This window comes from Anolis carolinensis, chromosome 6 (assembly GCF_035594765.1).
Source record: "Anolis carolinensis isolate JA03-04 chromosome 6, rAnoCar3.1.pri, whole genome shotgun sequence".
Classification (NCBI taxonomy): domain Eukaryota; kingdom Metazoa; phylum Chordata; class Lepidosauria; order Squamata; family Dactyloidae; genus Anolis; species Anolis carolinensis.
The window spans coordinates 99,702,642-99,723,465 of NC_085846.1; the positions used below are offsets into that span (position 1 = coordinate 99,702,642).

The 20,824-nt window shown below is 39.6% G+C and overlaps 1 protein-coding gene and 1 long non-coding RNA gene across 9 annotated transcripts in view; one reads left to right on the forward strand and one right to left on the reverse strand.

The window, feature by feature from the left end:
- Positions 1-20,824, forward strand: part of gpr158 (G protein-coupled receptor 158) — a 134,433-nt gene that overhangs the window by 69,536 nt on the left and 44,073 nt on the right. The window contains exons 3-6 of one of the 2 annotated variants that reach the window (XM_062958234.1): positions 3,385-3,487; positions 5,470-5,604; positions 8,516-8,733; positions 20,164-20,232. In XM_062958234.1, coding sequence (XP_062814304.1) covers positions 3,385-3,487; positions 5,470-5,604; positions 8,516-8,733; positions 20,164-20,232 — 525 coding nt within the window. The remainder of the gene's footprint in view (positions 1-3,384; positions 3,488-5,469; positions 5,605-8,515; positions 8,734-20,163; positions 20,233-20,824) is intronic. The other variant, XM_003222060.4, reaches the window with a different exon arrangement.
- LOC103279101 (uncharacterized) overlaps positions 14,628-20,824 on the reverse strand; it is an 82,129-nt gene continuing 75,932 nt past the window's right edge. For 2 of the 7 annotated variants that reach the window (XR_009999896.1, XR_009999893.1), the window contains exons 4-7: positions 20,145-20,346; positions 18,208-19,243; positions 16,071-16,196; positions 14,632-15,392 (exon numbers count right to left, since the gene is read on the reverse strand). This is a non-coding gene — a long non-coding RNA (uncharacterized LOC103279101). Of the gene's footprint in view, positions 15,393-16,070; positions 16,197-18,207; positions 19,244-20,144; positions 20,347-20,824 lie in introns of all 7 variants that reach the window. The other 5 variants (XR_009999895.1, XR_009999897.1, XR_009999898.1 and 2 more) reach the window with 5 other exon arrangements.

Consider the following 20,824-nt stretch of genomic DNA (forward strand, 5'->3'; position numbering starts at 1 on the left):
TTAGCCTGCAGAAGAGAAGGCTGAGAGGAGACATGATAGCCATGTACAAATACGTGAAGGGAAGTCATAGGGAGGAGGGAGCAAGCTTGTTTTCTGCTGCCCTGCAGACTAGGACACGGAACAATGGCTTCAAACTACAGGAAAGGAGATTCCACCTGAACATCAGGAAGAACTTCCTCACTGTGAGAGCTGTTGACAGTGGAACTCTCTCCCCGGGGCCGTGGTGGAGGCTCCTTCTTTGGAGGCTTTTAAGCAGAGGCTGGATGGCCATCTGTCGGGGGTGCTTTGAATGCGATTTCCTGCTTCTTAGCAGGGGGTTGGACTGGATGGCCCATGTGGTCTCTTCCAACTCTACTATTCTATGATTCTATGATTCTATGAGAGCTGATTTGAAATTACAAAATTCCACACAAAAATCAAATTATTAATACTATCATACAATAACACCATTAAAAAAATCAAATAATATTAACTTCATTGTCATTTTAGTATCATGTTAATGACAGTGAAAAGAAAGGGTATTTAAAAATCTTTAAAATGTCACATCACAAAATTATGGTTTTATAGTGTGTGCTAAACTGCTCATTAAAATGTAACAGTTGGGGAAATATTGCAGTATGAATTAAAAGGGTGATCTTTTAAAAAACGATTGAGTTCATAAAATGACACTTACCTAAAGAGTTTTAAGTGTTGTATGTTGAATTGTAATGATGGGGCCACCTTTCCTGATCAATATTATCACAGTTGCCTTTTTAAAAGATAGAAACGTAACACTGAAGGTGTCCACACCTATTGAGATTCTGCTGCACTTTCATTTTTCTCATAAAAGCAAGCCAGACTTCTGTATTTTGAGAACACGCACAGGAGATTCATAATCTTCATGGTAATTAGAAGTCTACAGTCATACATATTGCAGCACTGGGGGTTGATGTGCTAATACAGTCGGAACTAAATAGCAGGAATGATTTCTTTGCTCTTCATTATTATTCATGTCACCCTGCAGGCATATTTGCAAGTATGTTGGTGTGTACATACACACGTGCAGTGGGCATTTAGTATCCTCTGGTTTTTCATTTTACGGCACGCGCACACACTAGATACTAAAATCTGTGGGTGATCAAGTTCCCTTATATTCTATAGCATAGTAAAATGGCATCCCTTATATAAAATAGCAAAAACAAGGTTTATGAGGTGGGGGGATAGTTACATGTCCAGTGCCTGTGAGTTTCTCCTCAAGGACAGAAAGTGTATTGATAGCTAGGGAAGCATTTACAGTGATCTGGTGTGAGCAGAACCATAGGAATTTGAGGGCCCATCCACACAGCCATATAACCCAGAATATCAAAGCCCACAACCCACAATATCTGCTTTGAACTGGGTTATCTGAATCCACACTGCTATACATCCCAGTTCAAAGCAGATAATGTGGGGTTTTATTCAGCTGTATGGAAGGGGCCTGGGTTCCTCTCCTTCTCTTTCGCTCCTATCCAATTTTGTCATTACAGGAGCTCCTGTATCAAAATGGAGGGTGGCCAAACACTGTTCCCTGTAAATGTGGGAGCAATTGCTACAAACTGCAAAAATTACGAGATTTTCAGGTGCAGGAATATCTTGGTTCTGGCCTGAAAATGTGCATCTTTGAATATCTGTATGTCCCTGTATTCAGAAAACATGGGATTTTTTAATGAGGGTTTGTTCCTGGGTTATAAACATCAGTTCCTGATTGGTTGTATCCTAAAAACATGGCAACAGTTGACTAGAGGGCGAAAACATCACCCTGGCAAGAGATGCTTCATCCTCCACACGTTTAATGAAGTTTCTGACACACAAACAAAGGTTTTGCCGTGTAAAATTTCCCCATTTTTTATGATAAAAGCAATCAGGAACAGGCATGTATAACCCAGGAACATCACCCTGTAGTTCCCAGGCACAAGTACATGGCCTAACTTGTCTGCACAAATTGCCACACAGCCTCTATAACTAGTCTTGTGTATTTGTATGGAATTGTTATCCATTTCTGTTTGTCCCATTTGTATGGACCCATTTTCATCTGCTGCTTCCAGAAACGAGCACCTATACAAATGAACCTTTCCTCTCAAGGTCTGGAAAAATGAAGATTTTTGGATCTTGGGCAGCAAAGGGCCATGCCTGGTGCCCGGCACACAGCTGTAGGCCCTGCCAAGGCCCTGCCAGCCAGGCCTACAAGCCCCAAGCTCTCAGCACTTGGCTGTAGTCCCTGCCATCCAGGGTCTATCACCGAGTGGGCCCCGTGCCTGGCGATCAGTGATTGGCGGTTGGCTCTAGGATCTGTCAGCCAGGGCCTACATCTGAGTGGGTCTGGTGCTTGGTGCTGTAGGGCTTGGCTGGCAGGATCTACAGCCAGCATGCCGAAAATCAGCCAAACAAATGGATACCATTCCCCCCCCCTTTTTTTTGTTTCACTGCTGTTTCCATTTGAAGGGAGCTGTACCATTCCATGGATGGAACCAAATGGATGGAACGGTACAAAAACACGGAATCAACAGATGAAACGGTATCCGGGCCCATGGTTATCTATAACCCAGGAACGGAACTTATACAATGATTCGCATATTGACATATTTTCATCTTAGTTTTAAAAAAAACAAAAAACTGTCAAAATGTCTGGTGTATGTCCCATGGCAGCTATCTTGGGGGCTGCAAAATTCCAGGACAAAGCAGCAAGTGTGGACGATGGAGGCAGAAATCCCAGAACCAACAGGTCTATGTGTGGACCTCTTCTCAGGTCCCAGGTTTTTTTGTCCCTGATTAAAACCCACGATTTGTTGCTGTCTATAAGGGGCCTGAGGCATAGCCTGATGCTTCTCTGATCATCCTTCCATTCTCTATTGGTGACCAAATAGCTGTGACGAAACGGTGACAAAATGATGAATTCTCGGTGGGTGGGGCACTGTGGTCATTGTGATGGAATGAGGGGAATACTTTCATAATGACAAAAAAGAGGGGGGAGATATGGAGGCATATGTTGGACTGCCAGTTGTATATGTCAATAACAGGATGTCATCTCCTGGGTCACATCATCAAATATATATATTTATGCAGTGAGTATGCGCTGTTTATTGATTCAAATATTGCAAACTTCAAAAAAATCTAAGTGGTTTGTTTTTAGTTTTACAAAAGCCGATAGGGTGATCAATATATGTATTATTATAAATTCCAGTGAAGAGCACTTCGAAATTGGAAAGCGTGTCTATAAAATCTATAAAACCTAAAACCAGTCTCTTTGAAAGGTTTTAAAATCTTTCTGTTAAAATCTCTCGCACTGTTCATGTCAAGATGTATAATCTCTCTTTGTACTGGAGAGTGGGCATCTCTTTCATCTTTCCCTTTCTTTCTTTTTTACAGTGTATGCCAATTAAAGGCCTTGGATTTGTACTTGGAGCCTACACATGCATTTGTAAGACTGGATTCTATAATCCCCAAATATTTTCAATGAACAGCTTTCACAGTAAGTGCCTTTGCTTGAGTTTGAAAGAGAGAGCACATTAATAATGCAGAATTCCTTTTTATCCTTGTCAGGGTTATACAGTATATTCCCAATGGCCTGCAACTCAGGGATTACATAATCACTTAAGGAAATTTAGGCCCGTGGTTTGTCATCTGTGATACTCTGGAGAATCTGGTAAAACATATCTACTTTTAAGTGTGTTTGATTTGTAAATAAATATTAATTTGTTTTTATTAAAAATAATTGCTTTGCTACTGGGCAGTAACCATTTTCGACATAAATATTAGAGCAGAAACTTCTTCTGTTCCCTATTTACAAGGGCATATTAGTTTTGATAATTTTCCTTTGAAATTTGCTTTCATATAATACAACTATGTAAAATAGCATGTTTTATGCATCATATAGACTTTTAGAAGCTTCAAATCAGACTCGTGTTAACTGTCTTTCTCCGTCTCTTCTACTCTTGTATAAAACTCTACATCTTGCACCATTTCTTAAAAAGGAATTTGCTCACATGCTTTTAATTTGATCTGTACAGTACAGTACAAGATAGCATATTATAAAATGAGTTAGCCATCTTAACCACCCTGCCTCCCACTGTTTCTCTCTGATTTATTTTCTTACTCGATATTTATATTTATTTTTGCAAAGACCCACTCACTTCATATTTACTGTCAGGAAGAAAAGAAGTAGTGCTTGGGATGTTATAGACCTGGTGGGTGTTGCTGCTTCATTTATTAGATAAAGCAATATGGTTATGCATGCAAGATGTGAGCCAGTATGGCAAAGTGGTTTGAGCTTCGGACCATGACCCTAGAGACCACGGTTCGATTTCCAGCTCAGCCATGGAAACACCTTGGGTGACACTTGGCTAGACACATACGCTCAGCGTCTGAAACCCACTCCCATAATAAGTTCACTTTGGGGTCACCACAAGTTGTAAATGCACAGAATGAAACATGTGAGATGCAATTATAAGGCCTCACCTACACTGCCATGTAATGCAGTTTGAAACATATACTGTAATTCATATAATGCATCTTAATTGTATTGAACGGTATTATTTGAGTCTCAAGTTGCATTATTCAGCAGTGTAGATGGAGCCTAAGAAAAGGATCTGTTGGGCTGGCTGGTGATTTATTGAGGGCCCTTCCAGACAGGCTCTGTCTCGAAGGATCTGATCCCAGGTTTTCTGCTTTAAACTGGATTATATGAGTCCGCACTGCCAGATAATCTGGGATAAACAGAAAATCTGGGATCAGATCCAGGGATATAGGGCTTGTCTGGAAGGGCCCTGAATGTCTAAGAAAAATTTGAGGTGATGGCTGTGTTTGGTACTAAAAGTGACAGTTGGGTTTACCAAAATTAAGATTAGGAATCTGTCAGCATTAGAAATGGGAGTTAAAGATGTTGGAAATATTAAGAGTTAGAAACAGTGAGTAATTACGGTAGTTAGCTTATGATATATATATACACACACACAGTAGAGTCTCACTTATCCAACACTCGCTTATCCAACATTCTGGATTATCCAATGCATTTTTGTAGTCAATGTTTTCAATACATCGTGATATTTTGGTGCTAAATTCGTAAATACAGTAATTACCACATATCATTACTGTGTATTGAACTACTTTTTCTGTCAAATTTGTTGTATAACATGATGTGTTGGTGCTTAATTTGTAAAATCATAACCTAATTTGATGTTTAATAGGCTTTTCCTTAATCTCTCCTTATTATCCAACATATTCGCTTATCCAACGTTCTGCCAGCCAGTTTACATTGAATAAGCGATACTCTACTGTATATGAGTGTCAATGTAAGAAATATGAGTAAGAGATGTGAGATATACGTAGTTATTAAGGAAAAAAGGAATTAAAAGACTGATGTTTAAAGAGGTTGCAAAAGTTTCCATTTGCCTGAGCCTTCTGGGAAGTGCAAGATTTCCCCTTTTCCTCTCTTCTTTTTGAAATTTGGCCTAGGTTTGCAACAGTTGAATGAAGCTGAAGACAAAGGAAGAAAAGAGGCAGAGAGAGAAACTGGGACACTATTAAAGCAATTTATAAAGTTGGACAACAGAGAATTGCTCAGGACTGCTAAATTACAACTGTTGGAGGGTATGATTACTAATTAAATTGCTCCTACATATGTAGGTAAATTAACAAACAAGCAACACAATTTCTTTTTGGTAAACCACCACAAAGTAAGGTGATAGGGAAATTCTATTTCTAGGAAGTGGAGTTGTTTGAATGGATGTTCAGTCTGCTGAACTGAATATATGTATCTTATCAAAGCCAAGGGATGTGACAGCCTGTGTCAAAGAGTGGAGAAGATTGTCAAATTATGAAAGGAAAGCCTCTGGTTCAATATAGCCTGTCTCCATCTCTGCGACACAAAGGAGAAATGAAAGGTAGCAAACACTGGGCACCCAAAAGCCGTTACCACTGAAACGAATGTAAAACGAGGAGTCAAATGTAAGACGAGGAGTTGGTGGAAGTGATTGCCGCTGTAAAAGAAACAGCATAACCGGAAGGTTCCTTGTTTGTATAGCCATTTTGCAAGAGTCTGACAGGGATCTGGAGAGAAGTATATGAAAATAAGATATTCCTAGAGCAAGAAAATAGAGTTGTGAAAAGAGACAGTGTATGAAATGCTGTGTGCCCAAATAAGGGAGAGAAAAGGAAAAAGAAACAGAGGAGCAGTGCAATCTTACACCTGGTTACTGGAAGGAAGCCACTTCATTTTTTCTATGGGTCTTACTAGGCATGTAAAGTATTTAGGATTGCAGCTTTAATCCATTTTTAACTGTGGCTATTTGTGAATTGGACATTTGTTTTTGCATATTTTCCTAAGAGGCTAAATAGAGAAAGTGGTTTATATGGGATGTTGCCTAAACATATGGAGTTTAGCTATTTGCTTTAGGAGGCAATTTCTCCAGACTTGAACCAGGGAGATCTCCGATTCTCTGTGAAATTTCCTCAGCACTTTCGTTTTTTTAAGATGGTTTATCTAACTGCCAGCTCTGCAAACCCAGCAAGGAATCTGAAAGTCAAGCTGTGTTCTTGCTTGCTCACCATCATTAATAATCAAGGTTTTGCCGCCAGATGCTTCTACCACTAAAAACTTTGCCATCCTTCTGCTTTCGGTGAGGCTGCACAGTTGTGGGCCGAGGCAGAATTGGGAGGCAAAGTCGGGTGCTGAGATAGCAGGGCAGATTGGATTAAATCTTCTAGTTCTGTTCCTCATGCAATATGCTAAGAAGCAGCCTTGTTTATTCTTCTGAAGCACCAATGAAAGCTCAGTTGCAGAACTTGCTTCCAGCTGTTTAGGAGAATGAGAAATGGCCATAGCTAAGGATAAGGTCAGCAGAGATGGCACCTACTGCCCCGATGGGGGTCTGAAGTCTTGATAGTTTTCAGTATCAGGTATGCCCTATGAGGAGAGGAATTGGTAATGATAGGCAGGCATCAGGACTATGAATGACAACAAGGAGGTCGTGTTGCTATTCCTTGCAGTTGACCAAGCTAGGTAAGCACATGCAAGCTGGGCTGGCATCTGTACACAAGTCCATCTTGGACATGGTCCTGATGGAAATGGCTAGGAAATCTTTTTGATAAGTATGCTAAAGTGTCAATCATAGCAATAGGTTATGTAGCAAAAAAACCGAATCAATTGATTAGCATAAGCTTGGAGTGTGACCCCCAAAGAGTTTTCTTTGGTTTTGTCGGTTCTTTCCTTTGAAATATCGCCTGCAACATCTGGCATTCTTTGGCAGTCTCCCATCCAAGTATTAACCAACCATGGCCTTGCTCAGCTTCCAAGAGCAGACAGGATCTGGTACCTTTAGGATATTAAGGCCCATAACTTACCTAAGTATAAATCTTAGTAAAACAGTCGAGGTATCTTTCCAGTGAAGGAAGGACTATATAGTCACCAGATCCCATCTTCTCTTAAAAGCTGAGCAGGATTTGTTGCGTATATAGACTTTCCTTTACTGGAAAAGTACCTCCACTGTTTTACTAGGGTTTGTATTTCAAAGGAAAGAGCCAGCAAAACCATATCTGAGTATTCCTTGCCTAAGAAAACATTATGAAATTCACAGAGTAACCATAAGTTGACAGGCAACTTGAAAACACATACATACACATTCCACGCTTATGCTAATTCATTGATTCGTTCTTTGCTCCATAATTTTTCATTATGACAGACATTTAATTAATGGACACCTTAAGATACATCTCAAAAAGATTTCCCAGACATCCCTATCAGGCACTGAACTGGCAAAAACCTTGGGATGTAGTGGACATTGTACCTTCCGTCCTACTTTATTCCCCATTCATTTCTGGCACTAGCTGTGACTTTTGAAACGCAGGTCAGAGTGTATGGGGTTTTCCCCCCTGTACTAAGAATAATTGAGGCAGACAAAGTTCCTTGATGTTTCTGTTGTCTTGATCTCATCTCTATTTCTGAGTGACTCCCACTGATGATGTATTGCATTTGGCAGAATGGGGAAGGAAGGAAGCACAACTCAAGTGGGATACAGAAGATGGAGAAAACCTCTGTATATTTAGAGCAACTCTAGATACAGGGGTGGGAAAAATCATTGAAAGATGAACAGTTTAAAAACAGAATAGCTTTTACTGGACTCTTGGCTATCTGGAGGAGCCTTAAGACTGGCAACGTAGAGGCCGTTCATTCCCCATCTTCTCTTTAGATGAGAATATCCCTGCTCTGTTTGCACACATTTACTGTTCATTTTGTTGTGGACTTTTATATATATCTTATTTGATTGACACTCCATCTTCCTCAGAAGAGCTCAGCTGTCCCAGAGTTCAGCTGTGAAGGCATCACAGAAGTATTAAGTAATTGCTTCAGTTTCCCAAATAGAAGTGATGAAGGAATGCCAAATATAGTTGATGGAATGGGAATGTAGGCTGTGGTCACCAAGAAGATAAGCCAAATGGCCTTCTTTCCCCTCACTGCTTAAATGATAAGATATCTTGATCCCTCTGTCTTTGATACTTTTAGGGAAGGATGCAGAGAGCCAATTTTATGGAGGCGAGATGGCTGGGGAAGTCTATGCCTGCTTGCCCTGCAGGGAAGGATGTTCCTACTGTACAGATGACACTCCCTGCTATGCACAGGAGGACAAGTATTTACGGCTCGCTATCATCTCATTCCAAACTCTCTGTATGCTGTTGGACTTCATCAGCATGCTGGTGGTCTACCGTTTTCGTAAAGCAAAGGTAAAACACAGAAATGTCTCCCCTTCTAATCATCCTGGCTGTTTTGTTTGTCATATATGCCTTTGTTTATGAGGGACTGACCCACAAATTTGCTGTAAGGGGGAAATTACAATTGATTACTACAATCATAATGTAACAGCTTGAATAAGCGCCCAGATTCTCAGAAGTACTGAGTGCCAAGAATGATGCACAACGGATAGCGTTAGGCAGTTCAAAATGGCTAGCTCTGAGTGGTTTTAATACTTCTGATATCCACATTGGTGGTTTTTTTTGTAGGTGTGAGGGGGTGTGCTTGCATAAAGTCCATGTCTTTCCCTGTCTCATCCTGCCAGAGGAAGGAATTAACTTTATTTTCAGTCAGTGATTAGAGATAGGAACATATTAAACTGTGTTATAGTAATGGTGATCACTGCTCCGTTTAGTCCAGTATCACCAATTCTTACAGCTCTCCGTGTATTCAAATAGCACCTTTTCCTAGCCCTAACTGGAAATCCCTAGTATTTTGTGTTGGACATTAGTGCATATACTAGTCAGGTCTGATGCTGTTTAAGTTTTGTGAAAGCAAAGCATATAATACATTATGCAAGCCATTGGAGCTTCACTGGCTTCTTCATCAGGCAAAGATGTTAAAAATCATATAGATGTTTACAGTTCTTCTTCCTGATTGTATGGGTGCCTTTGCTCTGTGGCTGCCTGGGAAAAGCAATGGTGACATGCTACTCCCATCTGGACCACTACAGGTTGGGGATGGCGTGTGCGGCTGCTTCTGGGGCCAAACCAGAGCATTTTGGGTCCCAGATCAGATTAAGCAATCTGGGTAGATGAGGCTGTAAGGAGGTCTGAAGCATTTTGTTCCTGAGCATCTGATATGCTTGTGTAGACATATAGTGTATCCGAGAGAGACAGAGAAAGAAAGAATATTGTGTGGGTGTCTTATGATGGGCCAAGAGTGACTCAGGAGCTAGAAACTGGAAATCAGGATTGGAGAGAAACCAGGAACAGGATACAAAACTGACAGCAGAATCTGAGGGAAACAGCATGAGTCAGGATTACAGTGTAAAAGTAAAAACACAAGACACAAAAGAGATCAGGCAGGATTTGTTGTTTATGTTCTACCGAGACAGGAAGCCTCTTATTTCCTATTCTGCCTGGGAGAAGGCAATGCCAGGCTTAGCTGAAAATGTTGGAGATGTGCCAGTTAGAGTAGCACCATTTTGATGAGGGAGCAGGAATAGACCGAAAACGATCACTGGACTAAGGCAGGATCATTGATGAACAGCAGATAGGGATTACCGCCTGCTATCAAGAAGCCACCATTTAAAATATAGTCAAGTAGGGAGCAAAACATGCTTTGTCCTCTCCTTTTTATCCTTCTTCTTCTTCTTCTTCTCCCCAAGTCTGTTGGGGTATTTGTGCAGCCAAATGAGCTTCTTTTAAAAAATATCATGGGTAGACTTTTAAAAGACAAGTAAGTACTGTATCATTCATGGTAGCACTGGAGAGAATGAATCAGCTTTAAAAATAGCCTTCCACTTTACTCTGTGCAACCAGCAAAATCAAACGCATATAAAATGCTTGGATCCCACTGCTCAAATTAATAGCTGCAATCACCTCTTTCTATAAATAGCCAGACATTTCTATTTAGCTTTCCTAAGCAATCATGGCACAATCAACAGCATCTAACAAATTCGGTCCTGATAACTTCCTGTCAATTCCCCCAATTAAACGCCTGGCAGGAAACCTCAGAATTAGCAGCAATGATTTTGATTCCTCTACATCGCCCTCTCCCCAGTGTCTTTGTGGCAAGGCCTTTGTGTCTGTCAAGACTGTGATACATGGGTTTGCCGCAATTGTGATGTTACAGAGCTAGTTTCCTGCCTACCCGTCTCCTAATCCCATTACCAAGAAAAGGCATCTGTTTAATAGCCTGCTGGTAACTCATCTGAAGCACTCTCTTTTAACTCACTAAAATTTGACTTCATTACAGTAATATTATAGGCTTTTAATTGCTATTTTAAATAAGTGATACCATTAGGGAAACATGTATCCAGCATTAAAATTAGCTTGCGAGTGTTCACTCAAAAAATGAAGAAAAAATTAATTCCCCAAACACAGTTTTGCCTTGTTTTTTTAATCAATGAACATGCATTTTCATGAACACACATAATATTATATTGAATAAAGCATGCACACATGAATATGCACTATGAGACAGGTGCAGATAAACATTGTTATCATTAGAATATCCACAGTAGTAATAATACATGATACTTGTCCTTCCACGTTTGCGGTTTTGAATTTGATTTTTCACAGATTTGATTTAAAATGCTCTCTCTAAGAACCTCTAAGCTCTCCAGTATGTCTTTATGGTCAACTACCTCCAGTAATGCAGGAGGACCTAAAGATTGCTTGAGAGATCACCTTTCTTACTACCCTGTTTCCCCTAAAATAAGACATCTCCAGATAATAAGACCTAGTAGAGGTTTTGCTGAATTGCTAAAATATAAGGCCTCCCCCGAAAGTAAGACCGTTTGTGTTTGGAAGCATGGCTGCCCAACAGAACACCTGAGCATGCAGAATCGGTAAATGTACGCACCATACATTGTTGTACATGGAAATAATGGTACAGTAGTAACAAGAAATTCTTGATAGGATTCACAGTTTGTCTGGTTATGCTGGTTTGTGATGACAACTACTGTACAGTATATAATAAATGTTCATTTTTTTGTTCAACAATAAATGTGAATTCTTCTTCATGGAAAAATAAGACATCACCTGAAAAGAAGATCTAGAGCATCTTTGAGAGCAAAAATTAATATAAGACACTCTTATTTTCGGGGAAACACGGTAGGAATCTCTAGGTCCTTCAATGTGATTTTAAGGTCAGCTTCCAGTGCATGTTGACCATAGAGCCATGCTGGAAGACCTAAGAATCCCTGAAGAGGTGTTATCTTGGGTAAAAAAAAAATAGCAATTTTTGTTTAATCGTGGTTTTCCATTTTCAAGGAGGTCCTGCAGCAAACCTCAGCAAATGCAGAGGGCTGGCTGCAGAAGTTCTGAGAATAAGAAACAATGTAACAGGATCCAGAAATATGCAAATCATGAGCCTTATCCTACAAGGGCTGCTGTGTAAGGTGATATAGGTTTTTCAGATCTTTATGGTGGTCAGTGTTGGTGTGTGAAAGCAATAAATTTGCTTTCCAAAAGCCATGAAGCACCGTCTTTGTTCACACCTTTGCTAATGGAGTAGAACTTATGAATACAATTCACTACAGCCGTTTTTTTCTCATCTTCCTTTGTAATTTCCTTGTTCCAGGATTATGTCAGACAGCAAACCATTTCAGATGTCATAGTAATCAAAGATCCCATGAGAACTGACTTATTTTGGAGCTACATGCTCACAAAGGTTACCCACTCACTTCCACTCATTTCAGCTAAACAAAATATGGACTTTCCACCTGTGGTTTGGTATTGCAATACCCAAATGCTATTGTGGAGGATGTGGTTGTGCCATTACCAATACTATAGAAAAATCCAGCACCACTCTGGTCAGATTTTATATATGGAATAGAATTAGAAATAAGGGTGCAGTTATGTCTTGTCTTCAAAAAGAAAAAAAGCATAGATCATTCCATTTGATCTTATTTCAGATAGCTCTTGCTTGTGTTGCAGCCCAACCACCTACTTGATCCCCTTTTCACCCAAACACCACACAGATGAACAAGAATAGTAAGTTTATTAAGAAAAGAGTATCTTATATAAAAACAGTTTCAGAAAGCATCCATGAGCTAGATTTCCAGAAGCTTAACAAAAAGCAATGACCAACTCTGAAAGGAATGCTAAAATCACATAAGGAAAAAGCAAGAAACTGTAATCTAAGGATTGTTGCACTTAAACTAGAATTATATCCAAAAGCCTGAAAGCATGGACATGATCATAATCCAATGGCTTGATACTTGAACTTGACTATAATCCCAAAATCTTGAAACTTGAAACAAGATTTGTAATCCAAACAGGAGACATGGAACTTAAACAGGAAAACAAGATACAGACCCAAGAACAGAACTTCTAACTCAGAACCCTTAAGACAGGCAACTTGACACATGAAAATCCAACGCTGATCTCCCCATCAAACATTGACTCCAATTCCTGAAGAATACTCCCTCTTGGCCATGAAATTACTCTTTCTCACACTGGGTTCCCTTTGTTTATCTTTCAGTCTCTAGGAACAGTGGATTCATCTCTATTTCGCACTACCTCTTTGGATCTCTATATGCTGGGTTATCTGTAACCCTCCTGTCTCCTCCACATTCCTTTCAGAGTTAATCCTTGGCCGATTCTCATGAGAATCACTGTCTGCTTCCCCGACAACAGATCTACCAAAAACATTTCCATTGTCTCGAAAACACTTTCGCTTCCCCCCACAGATACACCAGGCTCAACCAGAATATCCTTGTTCTCATCCTCAGAGGCTTCACAGGCCTCAACAGCTTGTTCCAGGTAATCAGTCCCTTCTTAAATTTAAATGTAAAGAGATTATTACCGACCTGTTTCCATATTGGTTGGCTTCCCCACTACCTCATCCCTGCTGTATTGCTGCCATAGTGGCATATGCTGGTTCCTCTTTAGTTTTGTGATGGAGCCCCACCTGAAGTAGTTGTATATCGTGGGATAGGAGCCAGCAGGCTCCGTTGCAAAACTGAGGAGGAACCAGTGTTGCTGCTCAAATTTACCCCATCTGATGAGGTTGTATATGAGGATTTCTTAAACTTTTTCCACTCACAGTCCCTTTCTGCCCCATGAATTTTTTTCCATTAACCCAGGTATAAAAAGGCCTAAAATCAATCATTTATTTATAATAAATCAACATTTGCAAGGCTTGCTAAACAGCTTGATTTTCCTTTTTATGAAGCACAACTGAAACATTTGCTACAAGTTGTTGCTAATAAGACTCATGTAATGTTACCATCATTTTTGCAAACCCCATTTTCAGTTATGGGGATCCCATTTGGGGGTGTGACCCACAGTTCAAGAAGCATTTGCTCTATATAAACAGTCCTCGAGGAATGGTGTGGTATGGGGGAATAAAACACAGACAGATCAGATTTGGGAACTTGAAAATGGAAGCCTTAGGAGTTTTCTGCTTTCATTACTAAGACCTAATACAGAGACTTCATCTATCTTGATTGTCACAACTGTCTATAATATTGGTTGTTTTTTTAAATAAGTCTTTTCATGAGGTTTCTTTTTTCAGTCAAACTTCTCCAGCAAAACTCACTTTACAGCTCTGTAAATCTGAAGCCAAGGAGAACCTAATATTAGTGTAATGAAGAAGTCAGCCAGTTTGTATCTCATTCCAGTGCAGTATTAAGTGTTAAAGTGATTCACACACAAAGATGGAGTGAATTGACTTTATCAGGACAGGGAGAAACCAAGTTAAAATGGATCAGATATTTCCCATTCTAAACACACATTTTAGCCATAAAATATTCAACTCATTTCTGAGATAACCCTGGTTAAGGTATTGCCCAGAAAAATGGAAATTGAAGGACTGGGCTGAGGGATATCAGGTTATGTTATATTTTGTATGCAGAATCTCAGGGCTCTTCTGGACATGGCTGTAACCTGTGAGGAAGTGGGTTAAAATAAGCCACTTCCTCTTGGGTTTCTGTCCCCATCACCAGCCCAAACCTCTGGCTTTTTTCTTGTGGGATGGCTAGATGCTAGCAAAAGTTGACCCAGGATGGCATCCAGTCTCCCTCCAGCCCCCATTCCCACCCAAAGCGAAAATGACATCAGGAGGTGTGTGTGTGTGGGGGGGGGGGGAGGGGGGGACTGGAGGGGAGGGGGGTGGACGTCCTCTTCTTTTTCAGATTTCATAATGACTGTGGGAACTGACCCCCTGGACTATGAAAGCAGTCCCAGGGGCCAATCCCCACAGGCCTAGCACCTGGAAAGATCCAGATCTTAGCTTAAAGTCCAGATCTTTCCAGGTGTCAAATTAATGCGGAGGAAATTGGGAAAACCCAGTTTCCTCTGCATTAATTTGTGTTTAACTTTAATTTGCTTTATTTGGATACCTCAGTTAAAAGCGAGACAAGTCCTGCATTTTGGGCCTGTCTGGAAGTGCCCTCAGTGTTAATTCTTCCCACAGCAGTTTACACAATTTTATTTCCTCAGTATTGCTCTAGGGCCTAAACCTGAAAAGAGGAGCTTCATCGGATACTAAAGAATGCTGTCTTCCTGAATGTATTTAACATCATTTTCCCCCTTCCTCATTACTGCATACATTTTGGGTTCTCAAATCCTTTAATTTTTGTGTATTGACACAGAGAAATTCAATATTAATTAAGCTTGTAGTTTCCCAGAATAGCTCAAGGCAATGGATATTTGCAATGCAATACCTTTCAAGCAAGTGTATTCTTCTTTTTAGCTTTGGCTTTGTTGAATATGATGCAGTGCATCCATCTAAAAACTTTAATGACTTCCCTGAAGCAAATTTAAAATTTACTTATAGTTCTCCAGTTAGTTTGTCCCCATGAGAAATCAGGCACAGTTTGAATCTGTGTGCTTCTGCAAGCATCATTCATTTCAGTGAGGTTTGTTGAGAAGATATTCCCAGTGGATTGAGCCTCCTTTCTTGAAATCATTCAGTACTGCTTTAGAAAGAGAAGAAAAGATTGTTACCTACTAGGACTAATGCCATCTAACGATACTGTAAATCAAGTGGATTATTTACCAACCCTCCCAAACTAGGTTCCACCCACCCTTCATGTGTTTTGACAAGTATCATTAAATGCTATAAATAATGTTTACTAATAAAACACATCTGATTTACATCTATTTATATATGAACATAGAATCATAACGTTGTGAGACAGCACAAGGACCACTCAATCCAGCTGGTATATTTTATATAATGTAAAGGAAATATCATGATTGCACTAAAAGAGCACTAGTTTTTTCAAGGCTGTATGTCGAAAGAGCCCCCAGTGGCACAGAGGGTTAAACCGCTGAGCTGCTGAACTTGCTGACCGAAAAGTCAGTGGTCTGAATCCAAGTAGCGGGGTGAGCTCCCGCTGTTAGCTCCAGCTTCTGCCAATCTAACAGTTTGAAAACATGCAAATGTGAGTAGATCAATAGGTACCACTCTGGCAGGAAGGTAACGGTGCTCCATGCAGTCATGCCAGCCACATGACCTTGGAGGCGTCTACAGACAATGCCGGCTCTTTGGCTTAGAAATGGAGATGAGCACCAACCCCCAGAGTCAGACATGACTAGACTTAATGTCAAGGGGAAACTTTTACCTTTACTTACCTAAAGAGAGCTTTACTTACCTAAAGTTCAATTATATTTTGTTGAAGTTTGGTTGTAATACCTTCAGCTTCACCCAGTTGCTCTCTGTACAATCAGTTTGATTTCAAGTTGAGAACAATGTAATTCAGTACTACTTGTATGTGAATCTGTGGGCAGAGACATCATATATCACATTCTGCCATCTATGAGTGATTGCAGCATATTAACCTAGGCTGGATCTACACTGCTCTTTATCTCAGGATCTGATCCCAGATTATCTGCTTTGAACTGGATTATACGAGTTTACACTGCCATATAATCTGAGATAAGAAGATAATCTGGGATCAGATCCTGGGATATAGGGCAGTGTAGAGGGACCCCCAGAACGCTTGTGTTTATGTGCATAGCATGAAAACATAGCATCAGACTATTTTCTATAGAAAATCTTCAACCACACATTTCTAGTTACAGTGTATTGTTACAAGGGATAAAGCTGAGTTTTGTATTTTATCAACAAGGACAGAGTTTCACCATATCCAATGGTAGGGCCAGTGCTTTATATTTCTCTAATTCCTTATTTCCTTCAAGGCTGTGGTTCTCTTGGACTTTTCCCTCCTGCCACTGCCACTTGCATTATCTTTTGAAATTTTAATTATTTTTTTATTCTTCTTCGTTTTTATTCTTTTATTTTTAATAGAATTCTTAAAGTTTATTTACTTATTTTAAAACATTTACCATATTACAATTCCTTTCTTACATCACTTTCCCGCAAATCTATACACGCCATCCAACATCATTCGTATAGTGTTACAAAAACACAGCTCTGTCAGTTCTATTACTTTTACTTATTCTAATTTCACCAATTAGCATAATATGTTTCCACAACCTTTCTTAGTCATTTGGTGGTTTGAATTTGCTATTGCTTTTACACATAAAGCTGAGAAATGGTTTCCTTGTATTATCAAACAGATCTTCCTTTATTTCTCCTTTTGCTAATCTTAATTTGTAGGTTAACTTTTCTGATATCTTATTTAACCGATTCTTTATTGATGTTAAATTATCTAGTTTTTCCCCAAGTTCTGACTGTTTTGAGTCTTGCAGCACTTAACATGAGTAATATAGGATGTTTACTTATCTAGTCCTTATTCTTACTTTCAAATACTGAAATCCTAGTAGAGCTCCCCTGAATTGTACTCTTTCCCCTACTATTCACTACTTGCATTATCAAGGTTAGATCAGTACCCTGGCCTTCATCTCCAAGAGGAACCAGTCTTCTGAAAAGCTGACTATAAAATCCTCATTCCAGAACAAGCTGTCTTGAAATATTTTGCATGACAACAGGAAAATATATTTTGGTGAGAAAATCTACTCCTTCTCTATGTGAGGATGGCCATTAAACTCAGAGGAAATGCCAAGGCCACTAGCAAATAGGTTGCTGTCCCTTCTGATAAAAAATGTTCTGGCTGTCTTCCCATCCCCTGTGAGAAATGGTTCAGCAACATCACTTGTCCTAAACATGAGCTTTTATAGGAATGTCTTCCTCATAAGAATTCTGATATACGCTACATGTGCAGCCAACTACTAGTAGTTTCCATGAAAGAGGCTAATGTGGAAATATTTTGACATTTCTGACAAGCCTCATTATACTAAAGAAGCCGCTTGGTTTGTCAGCCTGTGGGAAGCAGCAGTGCCCAGAGGCAGATGAACTTTCTCAGAAAAGGGATATTTAATTATCCTCCAGGGTGGGAGAAATGCAGATTTCCCTACCTCTCCCACACATTAGAGACAGTTGAGAAGTCCCACCAAAAATAATGGCATGACAACAAGAAGTGCACAAGTCGCTGGGGAATGACAGCTGCATCTTCCAGTTCATTTCTCTTCTGACTGCTTCTTGCACATGGAATAAGGCCATTCTTTTGCCCTGATCATGCAAGGGAAGAGGTCAAGCTAAAGTGGCACAGCGAGACAGAGGACTCTTCTGGTTTGCCCTCTGAGCATTAGACTACATTTCAAAATGCCAGTCATTGTGAACCACATGAACTCATATGCCACAAACCAAAATAGTTTAAAAGAGATGCCAAAGGGAGAATGGAGCTTTCTAAAGAGGCACGCAGTTATGCAGTGTCTAGATTGAGAGACGTCATAGTCCCACTCTCTTCTGTTTTGGTCAGGCCTCACCTGGAATAATATTGTGTCCAGTTCTGGGCATCACAAGTCAAGGTGGATCTTGACAAGCTGAAATGTGTCCAGAGAAGAGTCATCAGAATGATCAAAGGTCTGGAATCCAAGCTCCATGAAGATCTGCTTAGGGAGCCGAATATATTTAGCTCGAAGAAAATAAGGTCAAGAAGGGACATAATTGCCATGTTTAAATATTTGAAAGGATGCTCATATTGAAGTGGGGGCAAGCTTATTTTCTACTGTTCTGGAGACTAAGGCATGGAGGAATGGATTCAAACTGCAAAGAAAGAGCTTCCACCTAAACATTAGGAAAAACTTCCTAATAGTAAGAGCTGTTTGGCAGTGGAATATGGAGTGTCCTGGAGTCCCCTTCTCCAGAGGTTTTTAAGCAGAGGCTGGATGGCCATCTGTCAGACATGCTTTGTTTGTGTGTTCTTGCATGTCATGAGGTTGGACTAGAAGGCCCTTGTGGTCTCTTCCAACTCCATGATTTTATGATTACATGAACCTACCCATCCCAAATATTCTTCAAATAGAATTCCTTAGGTTTTGAGTTGCAATCAATTTAAACTTTTAGCTTCTGGATAACATCCTATCCACCAGTACCTCACAAATGAAAATGGGGTAGATATAAGCAAACAGCATCAGAAGGTGGTCAAAATGACAAAAAATTTTTTTAGCGAAGACAAACACACACACTAAGAGATGCTTCAGCAGTTTGTTTTTGCCTGAGCCTAGTGGGACGGGAACGATTTCTCCCCTTCCTCTCCTCTGTGTTGAATTCAGTGCAAACTATTTTTTGGAGCAATTGAAGTAAGCTGAACATAAAAGGGAAAGAGGAGTGAGGAACTGGGCCATTTCAAAAGCAACTGAAAAAGAGGGATGACAGAGGATTAATCAGGACTGTCCTTGCCAAATTGGGACAGTTGGAGGGTATATCCTAGTCCAAAATGAAACATACCTATCTCAAAACGAACTCTTCAATTGTTCATGGTAATGATTCATGAGGATTTTTCATTATGAGCCTTGCCATCTAGAAATTAAATATCTTAATTAAATATTCTTTTCAGTTGTATTAGATATAGCGTATACTGATTGATGTATTTATATAAAAACAAGCCAATTTGTGATGGAAAAGTAGATTGACAGCGGTAGCTAAACTACAGCACGCCATAGACGTACTTCATTGTTCAAAATCACATCTATGCAAGAATTGTTAACAGATGCAATGTTGCATATCCCACCACCAAGAGAGGATATGGAAGTGCTTCTGTGGCAGCATTTCCATAATGGAAATTCCTTCCAGGGATCAGGCTGGCCCCATCCTTGTTGAATTTCAAAGAAGTAATAAAAACTGTAGTTTCACCAGTCTTTTAATTAATTTTGTTACTGTTTCTTTGTTGTTTTAATTGTTGTTTTAATCTTTCATTTCTGGTCATGTTGTCTTGCGATTTTATTGTGTTATTGTACTATAGATTGTACAATCCTGGTGTTCACAAATATGATTTTGAAATTGTTTGAAATCACTCTTCTGCTTTGTACTGAAAAAAGTGACATTGTATAGCATTTAATCATAATCCAGTACAAACGACTCAAAGTTAAGAATTCAGTTATCACAGAAACAGAAAGTGAGGTGAAATCTTCTGAATATAGACAGCAAAACAAATTCCACAGGGGTGATAATCCTTCCCTATGCTATCTAAAGCTAGCTAGTTAGCTAGATATTTGGAGTTACACTTAGAAATGTACCTATTTTGACTTACATACAAATTCAGCTTAAGAACAAACCCACAGAACCTATCTTGTTCGTAACTTGGGGACTGCCTCTACTCAAAAGCATTCAAAGTATTCTCCTCTCAAATGTTTTTTTCCTTGTAGTATTAAGCAATTGCACTAAAAGAAAACAATGGCTGTTCTACTCAAATTTCTTTTACTTCTTTGTTTTTGTTCCAGAGCATCAGAGCATCAGGACTCATTCTCTTGGAGACTATCCTGTTTGGGTCACTGCTTCTTTATTTCCCGGTGAGTTACGCTGCTAGAGCCTTAAAGGGTAAAAGACAGGCTGTTGAACTATTTCTCAGATCCAATGCTCTTCCATCAGTTGAAGAAAGTAGGAGCAGTTTCTTCTTTCCATGTCTGCATCAGGGAAGAGGGGAAACCACAGCTTGTCATGACCTTCTAACATATCCATGAGAAAAACAAGGACATGTAAATGGTAGGAAACCTCAAGTAAGCTATTGTTCTCATAGTATTTGTTATAAAGCAATCACCTTCCCCCTCATGAAACAACATATATAGTCACTTGACATTCAGAAAACACACCGCTATTTTTGTTGTACATAGTACATTATGGAACAATGCAGGAAAAGAAAGATACTGAAATGTTTTAGTTCTGAACACCTTTCTTAAAGAACAGATGGCTTTTCTGGAACATATAAAGGAAAGACATTGCAAACTACTTTAGCTTATTTTTTAACACCATGTGAGCTCAGAATGTGGCTATGGAAAAACAAGATAGAACCAAAAGACCCTTTGAATGCTGTATAGTCTCTGGACATAAAGCTTGGTTAGTGCTTTGTATATAATATGCCTAAAGGAGTGTCAGCTCCCAAAC